Source organism: Pholcus phalangioides, unplaced genomic scaffold (genome assembly GCF_987345545.1).
Source record: "Pholcus phalangioides strain wild (caught in Gottingen) unplaced genomic scaffold, Ppha-v1.0 ptg000020l_1, whole genome shotgun sequence".
In the NCBI taxonomy this organism is placed as follows: domain Eukaryota; kingdom Metazoa; phylum Arthropoda; class Arachnida; order Araneae; family Pholcidae; genus Pholcus; species Pholcus phalangioides.
Window position 1 is genome coordinate 10,820,317 of NW_028301613.1, and position 18,531 is coordinate 10,838,847.

The 18,531-nt window shown below is 38.7% G+C and overlaps 1 protein-coding gene across 3 annotated transcripts in view; it reads left to right on the forward strand.

The window, feature by feature from the left end:
- Window positions 1-17,378, forward strand: part of mei-W68 (meiotic W68) — a 152,749-nt gene extending 135,371 nt beyond the window's left edge. For all 3 annotated transcript variants that reach the window (XM_089248442.1, XM_089248440.1, XM_089248441.1), the window contains one exon: window positions 17,228-17,378. In XM_089248442.1, coding sequence (XP_089104568.1) covers window positions 17,228-17,347 — 120 coding nt within the window. In that variant the 3' untranslated portion in view covers window positions 17,348-17,378. The remainder of the gene's footprint in view (window positions 1-17,227) is intronic.
- The last annotated feature ends 1,153 nt before the right edge of the window (window positions 17,379-18,531 follow it).

An 18,531-nucleotide genomic window follows, 5' to 3' on the forward strand; every position in this document is an offset into this window, starting at 1 on the left:
TCCAGTTACTTTCAGTATACTTAATTAGAAAGATATTTTGAAAAAAGTAATAAAAATTAGGTGAATATAATGAGGCATAAATAATGCAGATTACTGGTATTGCAATGTGCATCTTGATAGAAGTTCTATCCACACACTGATGCTGTGGAAGTGCCGAAATGATGTGGTTGCGCAAAATAGATTATAATGCTGGCCAAGTACAGCATCATCTAATTGCAAATTTTGCACTACTTGCACTTTTTTCCTTTTGCGAGATAAATTTCCATTGCTTCAGGAGTACCCATGCGAATTTTCAAGTCATTCTAACCAGTAGTTCTTATTGAATAGTTTTGGAATGAAAACTTCAAATTATAATCACCCTGTATATAGCTGATTATTTTTCATAAATCTGTTACTACTATACAGTAGAACCTTGATTAACTGGGCTTAACAGTGAAAGTATTAAAAAAAATTACTATTGAATATTAAGACTGGGAGAGGAGATGTGCTGCTACTTATGGGAAAAAAATGAAAATGTATGCGAGGTAATGCAACTATTAGTACACTAGTCCTTTAAAGACAGCTGGTGTCTATTGGATTATAGGACCACCTGCCCCTAGCCTGATGGTGTCACTACCCATGGAGGAAAGAATAACAGGAGGTGACATCAGGAACGAAAATTGAAGCCGTTGTGGCAACCCGATGGGCTGACGAGTAAGCCCAAACAAACCGCTCTTTTCCCTATACTTAACATGTGTTTTGCTGGATCGAATTCTTTTAAAATATTAATAACTAAATAAATTTAAGCACCATGACCATTTAATGCGTCTTCAGGTAATCTACATGATCCAATAAAGGGGGAAGATAAAACTTTATCCTTGTATAAGGGGTTTTTATATTTTTAATTTATTTTTGAAAGGGGAAGATCATTTTTCGCTCTCGACTCGTCATAAGTTTTTAGTTGAGTGCTTCAATTTATTTTAAAACTTTGATGCATCACATTAATGTCTATGGGAATATGATTAATTAAAATAATATGAAGCTGCAATAAAATGCAATTTCATAATTTTTTTCTTTTAACTGTTTATCTTGCCTTTTTGTTTCGTTCATCATTATCATAGATCCGGGACATTTCGAAAGTGTTTGAGGCCCGTGGGCGCTAGTCTTAAGCTTTACATGAGAAATTTTGATTTCTGAATCAATCCTGGGGTGCTCGAGCACCTTCTGACAGGGCCGTAGCTAGGATTTTTGGCACCCGGGGCAAACAGCACTTTGCCGCCCCCGTGCCTCAAACATGGGCGGAGATACGGGGGGGGGGGCAAAGGTGGAGTCAACTGATCTAATGTATATATGAGCTGACATCATCATCATCGTGGCCCCCCCCATCAATAATGACCTTGGCCCCCCCCCCCCAGACTTCCAAGTAAATCTCTGCCTATGGCCTGAAAGTACTGGAAGTGCTCGAGCGTCCTCCGCCACTGTGTATTTATGGTTTTGCTGCCTGTAGGCTGTACGAATTTTGCCACCCTTCTTCCGTTCCACTCTCATATTCTTGAATACGTATTACTGGAAATATATGCCGCCCATCCGAACTTTCCGCTATGTAGATGTATTGAGAAAAAAATATTAAAAAATAAAAAACTTTTTGTTACGAGCCGCGATAAGTCATCTCTCTGGCCTATAGTGTTTATAAAAATAATCCGGGCTGTTTTTTTTTCCTCTTCATTTTGTACCAATTACTTTGCTTTTAAAGTGGTATGTGTACGAAAATTTAACACAAAAAAGTTTCGAATTGAATTTGAAATCTAAAATTGTGTCTGTGTTCGAGCTTTTGCCTGGAATGGAGAAATATTTCTACAATATTTTAATATAAACAGCTGAAAAGCGTTGCATATGCTAATGTTTTGCATATATAATGTTTTTCGCAAAAAAAAGTCAGATTTTTTCAAACACCGCTTGTTCATTGTATTTCTCTCAGCACTGAGGTATTACATGTTTTGGCATAATATTTTTAAAATTAAAATGCCGAGAAGGAATTTTGTGGCACAAGATATGGGTAAATTTTGGTTATTTTTGCAAAAGGTTCCGTGTTGTTGAAGTTAATATTCGAAAACAAATAACAACTAAAATTGTAAAAGCTCTCGTTCAATTGTATAAATATATCCAAAGAATTTGAGGGTAAAAAATCGAGTTCCTAAAGTCAATAGTAAATTTGTAAATGATTTTTAAAAACGGGGATGTTTCTCATAGGAAAGCATGGGAAGCCACGGTTTGTTTGGGCTTACTTGGTCCCTTTAATAGAGCGATCACTGGCTTCATCTGGCAACCTAGATTCCCCATGTTTCTCAACAGAGGCGCTAGTCGCGTCACCTCCTGTTATTCTTTCCTCCATGGTCACTACCCCTAGCCTGATGGTTGCTGCTTGGGAAAAAGAAACCTTGTCAGATAACACACCACTACATTTAGATGTGTGATACAATCCTTATTCATGAATTTGCGAAAGATAGAGCATCAGAATGTTGCCAAAGGCTAGAAAATGTTGCAAGAATGAGAAATTTTGGCTTTTGTATATAACTTTAAATAACTAAGATACTTCATGTGAAAAATATATATATATTCTGGCCACTTTTATGAGACTTTTTGAAAAAAACCACTTATAAAATCTTATGTCATTTAACCGACTGACGGTTTGAGGGTGTTGAGAAAATCTACTTGAAAAAGGTTCAGGTAATTGTGACAAAACCTCTTCGAAAAAAATCCAACAATTTTTCCTTCGCCCCGTACAAACAGCGGGATATCGGATTTAGTGTTGTGTGGTTTAAATTTTTTTGTTCCGCCCACTGTTGAATGCTTCTTTGTAGGAGAGGAAAAGAAAAGGTGTGTTCTCTCGTAAAAGGATTCAAATTAAGTACAATACTTGGCTTTTTGTGGACTCGTCTTTTTTCCCATTCCTCTGCGAACGCAATTTTTACTTTTCAAGTAAAGATCTGGGCAAAATGGAAGTGATTACACAAGCGCTGATTTGAACAACTACCAAATTATTTTACTCAAAAATTTCAATAAGCTTACCGTATTCCCACGCATTGGCCGGCACACCGTAAAACACGAAGGGCACCAGCTTTTTGTACGTTGTGGTCTTGGCCACTTTCGGCATGCCGGAAAAAGTGAGGTTATAATAGGATCACCGCATGCATTCAGCTGAATCAGTGGATTTTCCGAATAAAGTTGATATACAGTATATGTGTATATTTTTCTAAATCACACTTCCTCATTTTCAAAAAAAATCAGTGTTCTTTAAATATTAATTTGGCTCGTTCTTCCTCAGGAATAAATTGAATCTATGCATTATCTTGTGTTCATAAAACTTTGAAAGGAAACTATTTTACTTACATAGTTCCTGAATTTTATAACTCTATGCCATCTGATATGAATTCAACTGTCAGCCTTCATTCATACACAGGGCCGCACCTATGGGGAGCAGACGGGTCTCGTACCCCGGGCGCTGAGCCCGAGGGGGTGCAAATTTCATTCTGAAACATCTCCTTTACCATTACAAGGGGGCGTAAAAATGTGCGCTTGCCCCGTGTGACCAAGCATCTAGTTGCGGCCCTGTTCATACACATGTATAGAAGACTAATCAAATTTTACCTTCTTTCAATTACAGTACCGACATTGAACAATATTTCTGATTCTCTATGAAATGTTTCATTTCCTTCTTCCTCCCATTCAGTTATTCATTCTAATATTAAATATTCAACTGTTTGTTTTCAGTAACATCCAATAAGAGCCATCATTGTTGGCTCCGACGATATGTATAATCTATTTTCCTGATAAGAAATGAATAAAAAATAAAGATATTCAAGAATTTTCCAGAATCCGTGAATCGAATTTATTGGCATTCCGGAAAATACGGATATTTTCAGCATGCTGGTCTGCCTCACTGTTTCCCGGCATGCCAGCTAATGTGGGGGAGTACGGTAACTATTTTAGTAAGAAATTAGTTTTTCCTCACTAATTGAATTCAATTGCTGTGGCCCGCTTTACATCCAGGAGCTGAACTGTTTTTGATCGTTAAATTTCTTCCTAAAAACATTATTGTGCAAATAAATGTTATGGTAGGTTGTTTGACCTCAAGACCTTTCTGTTATGTTGACAATGGTGCTATTGGAAGAGCCGTAGCCAGAAATTTCTTGTGGGTTGGGGGAAGGGAACTGACAGTGCAGTACTTAGTCAAGATTCCACAATGTATAAGTAAAATTCTGGCATTTAGGGCGATGACTGGCAGTGCGGGTGGAGCCAGAGGGTGCAGTGAGTGCTCGAGTACCTACAGTATTCTGTACCACTGATCTGAGCACCCCCAAAATTCATTTAGGGATCAATAGTTTCCATGTAAAGCTCAAGTCAAGCACCCACGGTTTCGTAACTCTTCCGACGTATCTAATGGCTGGGACACCAGATCACTATCTTAGATGGAAAAAAAAGAAGTCAGTCAACCATTTGGATGTTTCGTTTGTACAATGAGCACACTTTTTATAAGAAGTGTGAGTATTTTATTTTTATATTTAAATATACTTTTTTTTCTTTCAATGTTGAGGCATTGTGCTTGATGAGCACGTACAAGCTTATTCATGTCCTGTCACATAAGTGTGAGGAATTGATAGATGAGCTGCACATTTTTTTTTTTTTTGTACGGAATGCTTAATCATAAGCCGTGGCTCAGCTTTTACAGCACAATACTTTTTTACTGGATTTTCACCCGTGGCCACTTAGTATATTCTAGAGCTACTGTGTCGTCGCGTGGACATAATTCTGGGATCTCATCACGAGCATCCAGGTTTGTATCTTACTGGCGGCAGAGTGGTGGTCTACCGAAGTTCGTTTTCTGTGGTTTTTCCACTTAATGAACGGTTACAGCAGCGGTTCTCATCCTTTTTGGGCTCGCCCTTTTCAGTATATAATTTCTATGGTGGAGCCCTGTTTCACTCGAGGAGCACTTTTTGCATATAATTTTTATGGTAGAACCTTGTAGGCCTCTTATTTTTTATTTATCTATCAAAGTTACTGATTTGTTTTATTTTCCTCGAGTCACGGCGGAGCCCCTGGGAAGTGTACACGGAACCCCAAGGGCTCCGCGGAGCACCGGTTGAGAATCGCTGGGTTACAGGTTTATCCTGCTTGAAAGTTTGAATTTACTCATGACCGGTCAACAATGTGATAACATGCTTATATTTATTTCCACTTCCAACTGTTTTTTTTAAAAATTCTTACTATAACCGATAAAATTAAAAAAAAAAACCACAGACGAGTGCCCTTGCATTATTTATTTTTTAGAGCATTGCTCAGCGAAGCGATGAACAATGATATAAAAATGTATATATTTGTATAAGTAATGGTACTAGCTGAAAATGATCAACTAAGCAATGAAATGTTGCAGAGATTGAATACATGCGTGGATTTAGGTATTGCAAATGAGCCGCATTCTCGATTTCACTGAACATTAGCATGGCATAGTTTGCAAAGCTAATAGAATTTCATACATGTTATATACGTCTTACCACAAATGTGATGCGCATACGTTCCCATATGCTTTCTCTGTGTACGTTCGCCCAACTCTGGTTCACAAGTATGGGCTGATCCAGGCATAGCCCGGGGGGGTATAATGTCTTCATGGGGCCTACATGATAAAATTCTGGCACACAATAATTTTCGAAAGTATGTAAATATGTAGGCTGTTACTTCCATCGAAATACTGAACCCCCTTCCCGAATATCACTTTGCACGCGGGAGGGGGTGGGTTGGCGCGATCTTGGCATCACTGCCCAGCGTATAACCTTCACAAGAGGGAAGCTCGCTGGACTCTAGAGACATGACAGTCTTGACAGCCACTATGACAGTCTTGACAGAAATTATGACAGTCTTGACAGACACTATGACAGTCTTTGTTTATAAAATTTTCGCTTTCACTATAAATTTTTTCAAAAAGAAAATAGTTTGTATACTTAGAAATGGTTTACTCTGCTGGGTGAGGTTGGTGGCCCAGGCAAAGGCGAGGGCCAAGAAAGCAAGGAGGGAGAAGAAAACATGGTCCAAAGAGGGTTACAGGGTGTAGGGTAAAGGAGTTAAGAAACACTGGTATCAATTATGCTCTGCGTAAATAAACATGATACTGTATTTTTTTTTTTTTGGTTTTCTGATGTAGGGTTTTCCAATCACATCAGATAATTGAGGTTCTGCCGTATCGTACTTGAGTAGTGATAAAGAGGTAAAGATAAACAAATGAAAAATAAAATTAAAAAATTTTGCCTATACTGTAAAAAAATTAAAATCACTGGGAAGCCAGGATGTCACAATTCGGGGGGGGGGGGGGGAATTCTGTTTATCTCTATCTTGCATTCAGTGTTTCGCAGTCAATGAGTTTTAATACAATGTAATTTTTTTTCATGCCAAAATAAAAGTGAATGCCAGTACATATCCTACAATCAAGCGATAAGAATTTCTATCATAAGATAAAGACGTGCCTTTTAGGTGGGGCATTTCTTGCTGAAGAGCAGCCTTTTTTATACTTTCTGAAAATTCCTCTTCCTTTACAAAAGGATTAAGGCTTTTTTGAACTGACTATTCGAGAGCTGCTTGTCAAACGTCTATCTGCTAAGTTAATTGAAAACTGTCCCCTCCCGCCGAAGAGGCAGAAGCCATTTTGTCGTTTCCAACGCCCAGCGCTGTTGCGAGTACAATGGTCATTTTGTGGAGAAAGGAGAGGGGCGTATGCTAAGCCAGCTTAGTGATTCTTTATGGGGGGAAAGCAAGGCAGTATATTTACGGCCAGGACCATTTGGAAGTCGAAAAGTTCACACGTAAAAATACGGCCTGGACCGTTTGGAAGGCATGAACTTCACACGTACATATACGTGCAGGACCGTCAGTCGGTTAAAGATATACCATCAGAATGTACCCCAAGGATATAAAATGTGGTCAGAATGAAACATTTTGGCTAATAATGAACCAATATGATATTTTTCAAGGGAAAAAAATGATATTTAGGCCGCTTTTATTTGATTTTTTGAAAAAAAACCACTTGGCTAAAACCAAGGTTTAAACCAAACAACCCTGGAATTACAACTCGCAACCCCCCACCGGGAACCATCCAGGGAATGAAAACAGCGTTTCTGAACGAGTGGGACCAATTGCCACAGGAAATGATAAACTGCCTTATTTCAAGTATGAAATCACGCTGCGAGACCTGTATATCTGTAAGAGGAGACCATACCCCCTATTAACCCATCTATTAACATATTTTTTTGTTTATTCTGCAACCGCTGTTTCATACCATCCGACACCAACGAGTGTTACGCACGATGATGGGTGTGTATTACAATTATTGAATGGTTATTTGTTTAGTATTGTGTCAATGTATGAACATATCAAATTTCATTAAAATCGGTACAGTAGTTCTAGAGATAATTGACCAAGTCTGCAAATTCTCTTAATTTCTTACACCAGTGTATATACCGGATCTATAATTACTATATCAGGGGTGGGAACTCTGCGCCAATTGCGCCGCACTGCGCCAAAACTAATATCTTGCGCCATCCTGCTCCAATAGCGTATTTTCGCATTTTTCTGCGCCAAATAGCGAATTTTGCTTCAGTATGCCCGGAATTTCGGAAAGGACGCCAAAAAAATTTTGTTCCTGCTAGCCACGAAACGTTTCTTTACGAGAGAGAAGAGCATGTTTTATTCCACTATACTTAAACTATCGGCCCCTGATCGGGCTTTCCATCGCGAAACCCCGATATTGTCCGTGATCGTGGAACTGAAGATGGCTTGCAATGCCTTTCAGCTTTAAAGTGCAAATTCGAGTGTTTCCGTTTAAAAAAAAAAGTCGTCACTGGAAGCAGCAGAAATTACTGTAGTCGATTGTCATTGTGTTAAATCCCGATGTTTCGTGGAAAAAATTTTCATTCCGGGGGTAAAAAGCGCATGTCCGCCGAATTACGCATGTTAGTTTAGAAACTTTGCCGAATAACGAGCGTTAAATCGCTAATTTTGCCGAATTGCGAGCGTTAAATCGCTAATGTTGCCGAATAACGAGCGTTAAATCGCTAATGTTGCCGAATAACGAGTGTTAAATCGCCAAATAACGAGCGTTAAATCGTCAATCTCGCCAAATAGTGAGCGTTAAATCGTCAATCTCGCCAAATAGCGAATGTCAGATCGCCAATCTCGCCAGATAATGAGTGCTGAATCGCCAAACATCGAGTTGATTGTTCCGAAATTCTCTCCCATTTTGCAACAATTTCTTTCTAAGTATAAAAAAATTAAAAACTTATAAATTTTTTTTAGCTCATTTGAAGTGCTGCTGTTCAAGGCAGCAAATAGTGCCCACAGTAAGCAAAAATCATCTTAAATAGACGGGTGCAAAAAATTTTATGATAGCCGCTCTTTCAAACAAGGTGTCAAAAGCCTAAAATACAAAAATCAAGCTGACGAAAAGATGTTTGATAACAAAAGACAGTGCAGTTTTATTTTGAAAAGGGTTGAGGGTTAACGAAAATATTCTTGTTAATTTCACTGTTCCAATTTATAAATATCTGCTCCGAATCTCATATTTTGCTGCTCCAAATCCTGAATTTGCTGCTCCAAAACTGCTCCAAATCCTGAATTTTGCTGCTCCAAAGCTGCTCCGAAATGGACTTAGTCACTTCCCACCCCTGCTATATATATACGCAAGATTTCCAAGAAGTTTGACTTTCTCATAATATAAGGTATACTGAAATAACTTAGAGAAACATAACTTGTTTTGAACAATTTCACTATAAAGCCAGGATTATTGATTATATTCTATTGAATGTATTTAGGAAGGCTGTGGTGACATGGGAAGACTTTGGGGGCCCTCTTTCCCTACCCTGCCTACAGGGTAATTCAGAAGAGATGGGGAAAACTTTATAGAAAACTTTTATGGTTATAGTACACACCAATACAAACAATGGTCATCAAAGAATGTGTGGCCTAACATGAAACACAAATGTGTTAGTGCGTTTCAAATTGGCCGTTCCGCAAATGTTGAAATGACATTCCTGTTGAAACTTATTGGGCAAAGAACAACACCATGCATACAAATATAACCTGGGGAAGAAGAAACAGTATGCAAATCTACATCACAGTGAATGAAAGGCACAGACGCCAGCCCTGTGAACTTATTCCAGTGCGCAACTGTTCTAACAGTTGTAGCATATGAATGACGTACTGGAATTACTTCATAGGGCTGCCGTCCGCGCCTTTTATTCACTGTGATGCAGATTTGCATATGATTTTTTCTTCTTCCTCATGTTACATTTGGTGTTCTTTTTCTCCCGATAAATTTCAACAGGAATGCCATTTTAACGTTTGCGGAGCAGCCATTTCGAAATGTGCTAGCATGTTTGCGTTTCATGTTAGACTATGAATTTTTTATGACAATTGTTTCTATCACCGCTTGAAGTTTTTCCCATCTTTTCTAAATTACCCTGTATACATAAGCATCATGTATTTGCTATTATGGTTGGTGAATGGCTCTGGTACAATTCCAAAAGTTGGGATACTCAACCTTTTAATTTCCCTTATATAATTTTATAACCTGACGCAGGCCAAAATAAGATGTTACATTGTTTTGAAAGATTTCATTCTAATTATCATATTAAAAAAACAGGATCACCATTTTTTTATTACACTGATTTATTTTTTTTCACCAAAAGTTTCTGTAATAAAAGTTATCACATAGTTGATATCCATGAAATAATTGCAATCACAAAAAAGTGTGAATAATCAATAATCATTGCAGTTGAACACTGGCTTTATTTATTTGTCATAAAGATGCTTTGCCTTGTTCTTCATTTTTTTCAATAATCAAATTACATTTTTAGCTTCACATTTGGCAAGGCTCCCACTTGTCCTACCTTTTTTTACCAAATCCTATCTACAAAATTTGTGTAATTGATTTTAATTAAGTAGGGAATCATTGATATATTGCCGAATATTATAAATGTTGTAGATTGCAATTAATGATTCTGCCAAAGCAGAAATTGTATCGTTTTCAAGGTTATTTGAGGATGGGGGTTGTTTACACTTCTGTAATACGCCACGAGATGGCGTTGTGTTCACATTTTTTTAATATATTTTTTCTTTAATTTTCGTATGTGGATGTTTGGTCCTCAGCGCTAAGTGTGTCCGAATAAGTGTTGTTGTTACCGCCGTTCGAGAAGCACGACTGCTAAATTTTTCATCTGATCAATTCGGAATTAAATAAAGTTAGTTTTTTCGTTTAAACCGGGAATTCCATTCTTTCGCAGACGCGAACAGAACATTTTTTGGGGGCTCGTCCGGGATCTGAATCAGATCATCTTGCCTGAAAATGCCGACTCAGACGGAAATCGTCAAGCTACGGGGACGAGAAAAGGCCGCTCTGACTCGCATTGTTAGTTTCGCAGCGTCGCTGGAGGACTCTACATCAACGGAAGCAGTCCTGGTGAGACTAGAACGGATTGAAGATGCCTTCAAGAGGTTCATTGAGTATGATCAAGCCCTTCCAGACGAGGTATCGGAGATGGGAAAAGTCGAAGATCAGTATCTTGACGTCAAATCGAAGCTGAACCGATTCATCAATGCCAAGAAGATGGTGGAGGCGCCGCACTCCAACTACGCATCTCAAGTGCAAAACTCAGCCACTGGGTCAAGTGGGTTCAAACTCCCGAAGCTGAACATTCCCGCGTTCAGCGGAGAATACATGGAATGGCTCAGCTTCAAGGACATGTATCTAGGAGTTGTGCACAATAACGAAACTCTCAGCCCAATACAGAAGTTTCATTATTTGAAAGGACTGCTCGAGAAAGCTCCAGCCGATATCATCCGCCACATTCTGATCTCGGAGGCTAGCTATCAAGAAGCTTGGGGAAGGCTGGTGGAGCGTTACGACAAGAAAAAGCAAATAGCCAGCTCGCTGGTTTCTACTTTCTTGAATCAGCCCAGGGTCACCAGTGTGAAATCTAACTTACAATGTATAGCCGACACTTCCGAACAAGTCGTCCGGGGCTTGAAAACTCTTGGTGATGGGGCCATCAGCCCAGACGTATGGTTGATACATCTGCTGCTCGAAAAGGTCGACGCCGATACTCGCCGAATGTGGTTCGAGAGGACCGTCGACAAAGACTTTCCAACGTTCCAGAGCTTCATCGATTTCCTCAACGAGAGATCATCGGCTATCGAGGATACGGCAGTCGATTCCGCATCTGAAGTGAAACCCAAAGGTACGTCTAGCACTGCAGCTAGATTGTCTGACGTGAAGTGTTCAAAATGTAATGGTAACCATTCCATCGCGAATTGTGTTAGTTACAAAAATCTGAGTGTCGTGGCACGCAAGGATTTTGTGCGGGAGAAAAATCTTTGTTTTAATTGCTTGTCAAACAAGCACTTGAGCAAGAAGTGCTGCTCTCAGTTTTCATGTCGAATATGCAACGCGAGACATCATTCCAGTCTCCACAAACAAATGCATTCAAACTATGCTACTGCTTCGGTGTCGCGTGATGAGCCAGCTGTCAAGTGCACTGGAAATTCTTCGGAAAGACCACCTGAACTATCTCTCAACGCTGCACAGGGAAACATTGCCTTGTTGCCTACTGCAGTTGCATCGGTCCGTGATGCCTGGGGTCATTATCAAAGTGTCAGAATCCTACTTGATTCTGGTTCTCAGGCTACATTAATTTCTCAATCAACTGCCCAGAGGCTTGGCCTTAAGATATCATCTTGTGTTCGTGTCCCAGTAGTTGGATTGGCATCTTTTCAGCCAACTACTACTCAAGGAACTGTCAGTTTGTGCATAACATCAAAATACAACCAACGCGAACTATTCAACATGGATGCTTTTGTGCTAAAGAGATTGACTGCTCCTCAACCATCCTCGATGATCAAGTTCAAAGATCGCGACATGCTTGATGGTCTAAACCTGGCGGATCCAACATTTTCTACTCCAAGTGACATTGATTTAATCATAGGAGCTGATCACTTCTTCTCGATAATTCTTCCTGGTCAGGTGATGAATGCAAACAAGGAGCCCATTGCCCAAAATTCGAGATTGGGATGGATCGTTACTGGCAAAATCAACAATGCCTCTTCAGTTGTTGGATTGACAGTGACAAATCTCAGCATGAATGACGAACTGAAACGGTTTTGGGAGATCAAATCAATTCCTTGTGAAAAGGTTCCTGAACTAACTCCTGAGGAGGAATTCTGTGAAAAGCATTTCAAGGAAAATGTCTCGATCAACGAGAATGGACGTTTTGTTGTGAAGCTTCCAATCTGCAAACCTGATGTAAAATTGGGAAATTCTTATGACTCTGCATTCTCGCGTCTGCAGTCGATGCAAAGAAAATTCAAGCACGACCCAGAATTGTCAATGGAATACAGATCGTTTATGCAAGAATACGCGGATTTGGGTCACATGCGCTTGGCTGATGATGAGACAGATACTTGTGTCTCCTTCTGATCAATCATACCAACGTATATTATGGCGTGACAATTCCTCCGATCCTATCGCTGTGTACAAATTACAAACTGTCACCTACGGTTTGCCTTCCTCGTCGTTCCTGGCTACTAGATGCTTGAAGCAAATAAGCATTGACCGTCAAGGCAATTATCCAGATGCAGCAAGAATCATTTCTAATGACTTCTACGTAGATGATTTGCTATCCGGTGCAGATACTGCGGAAGATGCCAAGCGGTTGTGCTCACAAGTGTCTTCGTTACTTCGAATCAGAGGTTTTGAGCTTCGTAAGTGGAGATCGAATTCGCAATCACTTCTAAAGGAGCTGGATGCAGATTGTGATGACCACAATATTGCAATTGACAGCAATGAACAGTCCAAGGTATTGGGATTGAACTGGAACTCTGTGGATGATGCCTTTTTCTTCACACCATGTTTGAACATTGATGTTCCCTTGACGAAACGCAAAGTCCTCTCTAGATCTGCTCAGATATTCGATCCAATGGGATTAATTTTCTCATGTATAGTATGGATCAAAATATTCTACCAAAAGTTGTGGGTGGTGAAATGTGATTGGGATGATCCATTACCCGATGTTCTAACGAAGGAATGGCTTGAGTTTCAAGCTCATTTTAATGCAATAAATGTGCTAAAGGTGCCTCGTTGTGTATCGGCATCAGAGGGTCCGATATCATTACATGGATTTTGTGATTCCTCTTCTCAAGCTTATGCGGCTGTAATTTATTACTGTCAAGAAAATTCTGGGAATACTAAGGTCACTCTGTTTGTGTCAAATACTAAGGTAGCGCTTGTGAAACAGCTGTCAATTCCAAAACTTGAACTCTGTGGTGCATTCCTGCTGGCTCAGCTGTTCAAATCTGTGCTGAAATTTATCAAGATACCAGACATTCAAGTTTTTGCATGGACTGATTCTAGAGTGGTCTTGTCCTGGTTGTCGTCACATCCACGAAGATGGAAAACCTTTGTCGCCAACCGGACTTCAGAGATTCTCGATACGCTACCAGTAAGTGTATGGAATCACGTCACATCAAAGGACAACCCAGCTGATCTTGCGTCCCGAGGAATCAGTCCTGAGCTGCTGCAAGAATGTGAACTCTGGTGGCATGGACCACCATTTCTCCGTGATCCATCTGCAACCTGGCCTAAGACAAATGATGAATTGCTGAAATCATCACCTATGCCTGAAGAAAGACCGGATCCAATATACTCATACGCAACATCGATCAACGACACTCTGAGTGAATTATTTGAAAAATATTCATCTCTGTCCAAAATCATTCGTATCGTTGCGTACTGTTTCAGATTTTTGTCAAAATGCATTGGGACAAAACCCACTGACAGCAACATCGCGAAAACCACTGTGAAGCCATTGCAGTTGTCCGAGATAGAACGTGTAAAGAAAGTAATCATTTGGTGGGTTCAAAACTGTTCCTTCAACGATGAGATAAATTGTATTCGTAACGGAAAACCATTGAACTATAAAGGCATTCTTGGATCACTGAATCCATTTATCGATAAAGATGGTGTTTTACGGGCAGGAGGCAGGATTCAACGAGCAAAATTTACATATGGAGCCAAACACCCGATCATTCTGCCAAAAGATCATCCAATTAGTCTGCTTATTATTCGTGAATCTCACATTGCGAATCTGCATGCTGGTCCGACGCTTCTATCCAATATCCTGAAGCAATCGTATTGGATTATTGGAGCTAAGAGGATAATTCATAGAGTTATTCACAAGTGCACTGTGTGTTTCCGGTTCCGTTGCAAATCAACTTCTCAGCTGATGGCAGATTTACCAGGTCCTCGAGTCACCATGAACAGACCATTCACGAACTGTGGTGTAGATTTTGCTGGCCCTATCGAGATAAAGCTTCATAAGGGTCGTGGATCCAAATTCGCGAAGGGATACATTGCCCTTTTCATATGCTTGGCAACTAAGGCTGTACACCTCGAAATTGTGAGTGATCTCTCATCGGATTCTTTCATTGCGGCCTTGAAGAGATTAAATGCGCGACGTGGCGCTCCATTGAATATGTACTGTGATAATGCAACAAATTTCGTTGGTGCAAGACGTAAGCTTGACGAACTAACGTTGTTCGCGAAGGAGATAAATGACAATCCAAAAATATCATATTTCCTCAACCAACGATCAATTCAGTGGCACATGATACCACCCTCTTCTCCTCATTTTGGAGGGCTTTGGGAGGCTGGAATTAAATCAGTCAAGTTTCATTTGAAAAGAATCGTTGGGGATTCACACCTGAAATTTGAAGAGCTATCTACTCTAGTGTGCCAAATCGAAAGAATACTGAATTCCAGACCATTGGTGACTCACAACGACGAAAACATAGACTCGATGCAAGTGTTGACACCTTCTCATTTTTTGACTGGCGATATTCTGTGCTCAGTTCCAGAAGAAGTGGATGATGTCAAGCATCCGTCAACGAGATGGCAACTTGTTCGGAATCTGAAGAATAGTTTCTGGAAACGATGGCACACTGAATATCTCCATTCTTTGCAACAAAGGCATAAATGGAAGAACACCTGCCCCAACCTGTCCGTAGGTGATATTGTGGTACTTAAGGAGAGCAACCTTCCACCATCAAGCTGGCCGATTGCTAAAATTGTGGAAACGCATCCCGGAACTGATGGACTCGTTCGTGTAGTCACGGTGAAGACTAGCAAGGGCCTCTACAAGCGGACTATTGCCAAGGTCATCAAGCTTCCCTTGTGACTCTAATGTATTATAATTAATAGTAATTAATTAGGGCAGGAGTATGTTTACAGTTCGGTAATACGCCACGAGACGGTGTTGTGTTCACATTTTTTTAATATATTTTTTCTTTAATTTTCGTATGTGGATGTTTGGTCCTCGGCGCTAAGTGTGTCCGAATAAGTGTTGTTGTTACTGCCGTTCGAGAAGCATGACTGCTAAATTTTTCATCTGATCAATTCGGAATTAAATAAAGTTTGTTTTTTCGTTTAAACCGGGAATTCCATTCTTTCGCAGACGCGAACAGAACAGGGGTGTATGTGGACCATTTGGTTTATTAATTTTTCTTTTGAGAGTTCAACAAGTAGAGTTGTCATTAAAAACTTCTGTGTCTGGATAGAAAAAATAATTTTGTATTTACTCATATTTTTAATCATATATAATATATTATATATCATTTATAATATATCATATATAATATATTTACTCATATATTTTGTATTTACATGGCTCTGTAACTAACACTCATCATTCAAAATTATGAAGCACATTTTGTGTATAGGTGAAACAACATTTTGCATAACAAAGCAGTTGGATACATAGGCCTATTCTAGGTTTTGTGACTCTGATGCTATTTAACAGTATGCAGTAATGCTCTGTATATTTAAGACATGCGGAGGCATAAACAATGTTTACAAAACTTTGAAAAGAGCTGGAAGTGAAAGTGTTTCATTTGTCAAAAACAGTCACACTGACATTGAACATAGTAAAATGTAAACAAATGCCTTTAAAAAAAAGATGACAACGCAGTAAAAAACATCCAGTTCACCTTGACTTATTTATTATTTACGTCAGACCTTTTTGCGTAATTTACACATTTTGCACTGTGCTTTCAAAAGAGCGTCAATCTTCAAAAACTTACATGTCTTCATAATGTGCTGTGCATTGTCGAAGAGAGTTGATGGACTGGACTGTGGAAGTTTCCAAACAAAAGGATGCAATTTATATTGTGAGGAGAGGAAATAAAGAATTATCTCTGGTTTCTCGTACCCTGTTTTGGCCAAAAATTGTTTTTGTAACCAAGTCATTTGTTGTGTAATTTTGCTTTGGCTTGAATCAATTTTACAGGATGCTGAAATAGTTCTATAGAAAAAAATTTTAGAAAATTTTAAAATTTCCTAAAAATAAAAAAATATTTTTCTGGGGATTTTTTTTTAAATTATGCTATTATGTTGTCTAAGGAGGAGGTTATCCTCCTCTGTCCTACTTTTTCTAATTTTTTGATTGGGAGCCCTGACATTTAGTCATTAAAGAACAAATCCCACATGCTAGGTCTCCGCAGCAACTAAAAAAATTGATATTAGTGCCTAATATTTTCCATGTGTGATCACTAGCTCTCGAGAAAAAAAAAAGAAAATGCTTGATGCCTGAAATATTTGGTTCGCACCTAGATTTTTCCTGGAAATGTTGATAAAGCACATAATGTTGACAAAGTATAATAACTCTGCATAGTAGTGTGTCATGTTTATCGCTCTAATGGTCACATCAGATCTCTCTGATACACTGCTTCTTATTTTCGTGACAGGCCCCATGCGTGGATCAAGCTCTTACTACTTTTCTATTCCTTGCGCTAGTTGCAATGATGGTGTCAGTCATGCTGTGACATTGGTTGTGTCTAGTAGATTTTGTAAAGCTATTTTGTATCACAGATACCACGTGGCATAAAAAACTTCACGTGCTTCCACGTTAATATTCCTAGGGAACTTCTACCATGTAGGAGACAGATATCATATGATAGCATACTGTGAATAGTCCATCTTGTGACTCACAGGCAATGTACGAGGTGATGTACCTCTTAGTGATGCAACTATTGGAGTGTTAAACATGTCACTATATAACCCAACTGATTGTAGACATTGATCTCACAATGTTATTTATAAAAACATGTACTTGAATTTAAATTTTGATTTGAAAAATGTTTTCTCTTTTCATCACAGGTTCAACTTCTTTTACAAACTAATAGCAAAGCAGAAATTGAAAGTCTGAACAGGCTTGCAAATGGTTTTCTGGCAAATACTTATCTACCAAAGAAAATTAAATACGGTGGATGGATCTGAATATTGTAAATAAAATTCATGTGAAAGCCCCCATTTTATCACAAATGTGGATGTTTCATTCATTTCAAACTTAAGAAATAGAAACTACCTGTTAAAAGTTTAAGTAACATCAGAACTTATGTTATCAAATGAGGTCGTCTGTTACTTCTAGCTTTTTCTTCGTTTCCCAACGTATGCAATATAAACAGAGCTTACATTATTCATTATATTTTCGTTTGTCTCTGTGATTATCCTGAGTAAAGTTTGCTTATTATCCAATCTGAACAACTTCTGTCATCATAACTTAACAAAATTTATAAAAAAAATACCTGCAAATATGAATAAATAATTTTTCATCATTTGAAGGCATTTCTAGCAGTAGAGATTGTAGTGTAAAGTGTGCGACTTCCTAATATACTGGATGTGTGCGACTGGAAACAATCACATAGATTTACATATGGAATAAAGCGCCACCACGGTACACTCCCCTGTAGGTGTAGACGTCACCGTACCCTGTATTATGTTTATGTTAAGTCACCGCAAATGCTGTATAGAAATGTAGTTGATGACTTGCTCTTTGCATTCAACATTTTACTTTCAATGTTCTGCTAACCAGTTTGTTCTGAAGTTATGTTTTTAATAAATTAATCGTTAAATTTCTATATACAGTTGACATTTGTTTTTAAACTGACTTAATAATTATTTCATAAAATTGAGAGTTCATAAATGGGAGAGACGAAAAAAATGTAGGAAATACAAAATGAGTTAGCCGTTCACTTTTATTGATGACTAGCTATAATACCCGATGCTGCCCGGGTTTTATTTAATGAGGCTTTTTTGGATCACGTAATATCTCCCTCTCTCTTTGAGGGGCATGCAAACTGTGTCCAAGTTAACCAATATGGCAACTTCCTGCACGACTCATGAAATAAACAAATTCAGATTTAAAGAAACATAGAAATTAGTTTTTTTCCCCTTTTTAAGGGGCGCTAGGTATTTCAATCCCCCCATTTGAACTTCAAGTTATGCATCTGCTTGTCTCAGCTTTCAAAAATGCTTAATTAAAGCTGTGGAATTTTTTCGATGTACTTTTTGCGGGCCCCCATAATTAATTTTAAAACATCCTAAATTACACGAATTTATGCTGTTGAATATCAAAAGACAATACAGACATTAATTTGACACAGACATTTTGGATCACGTAA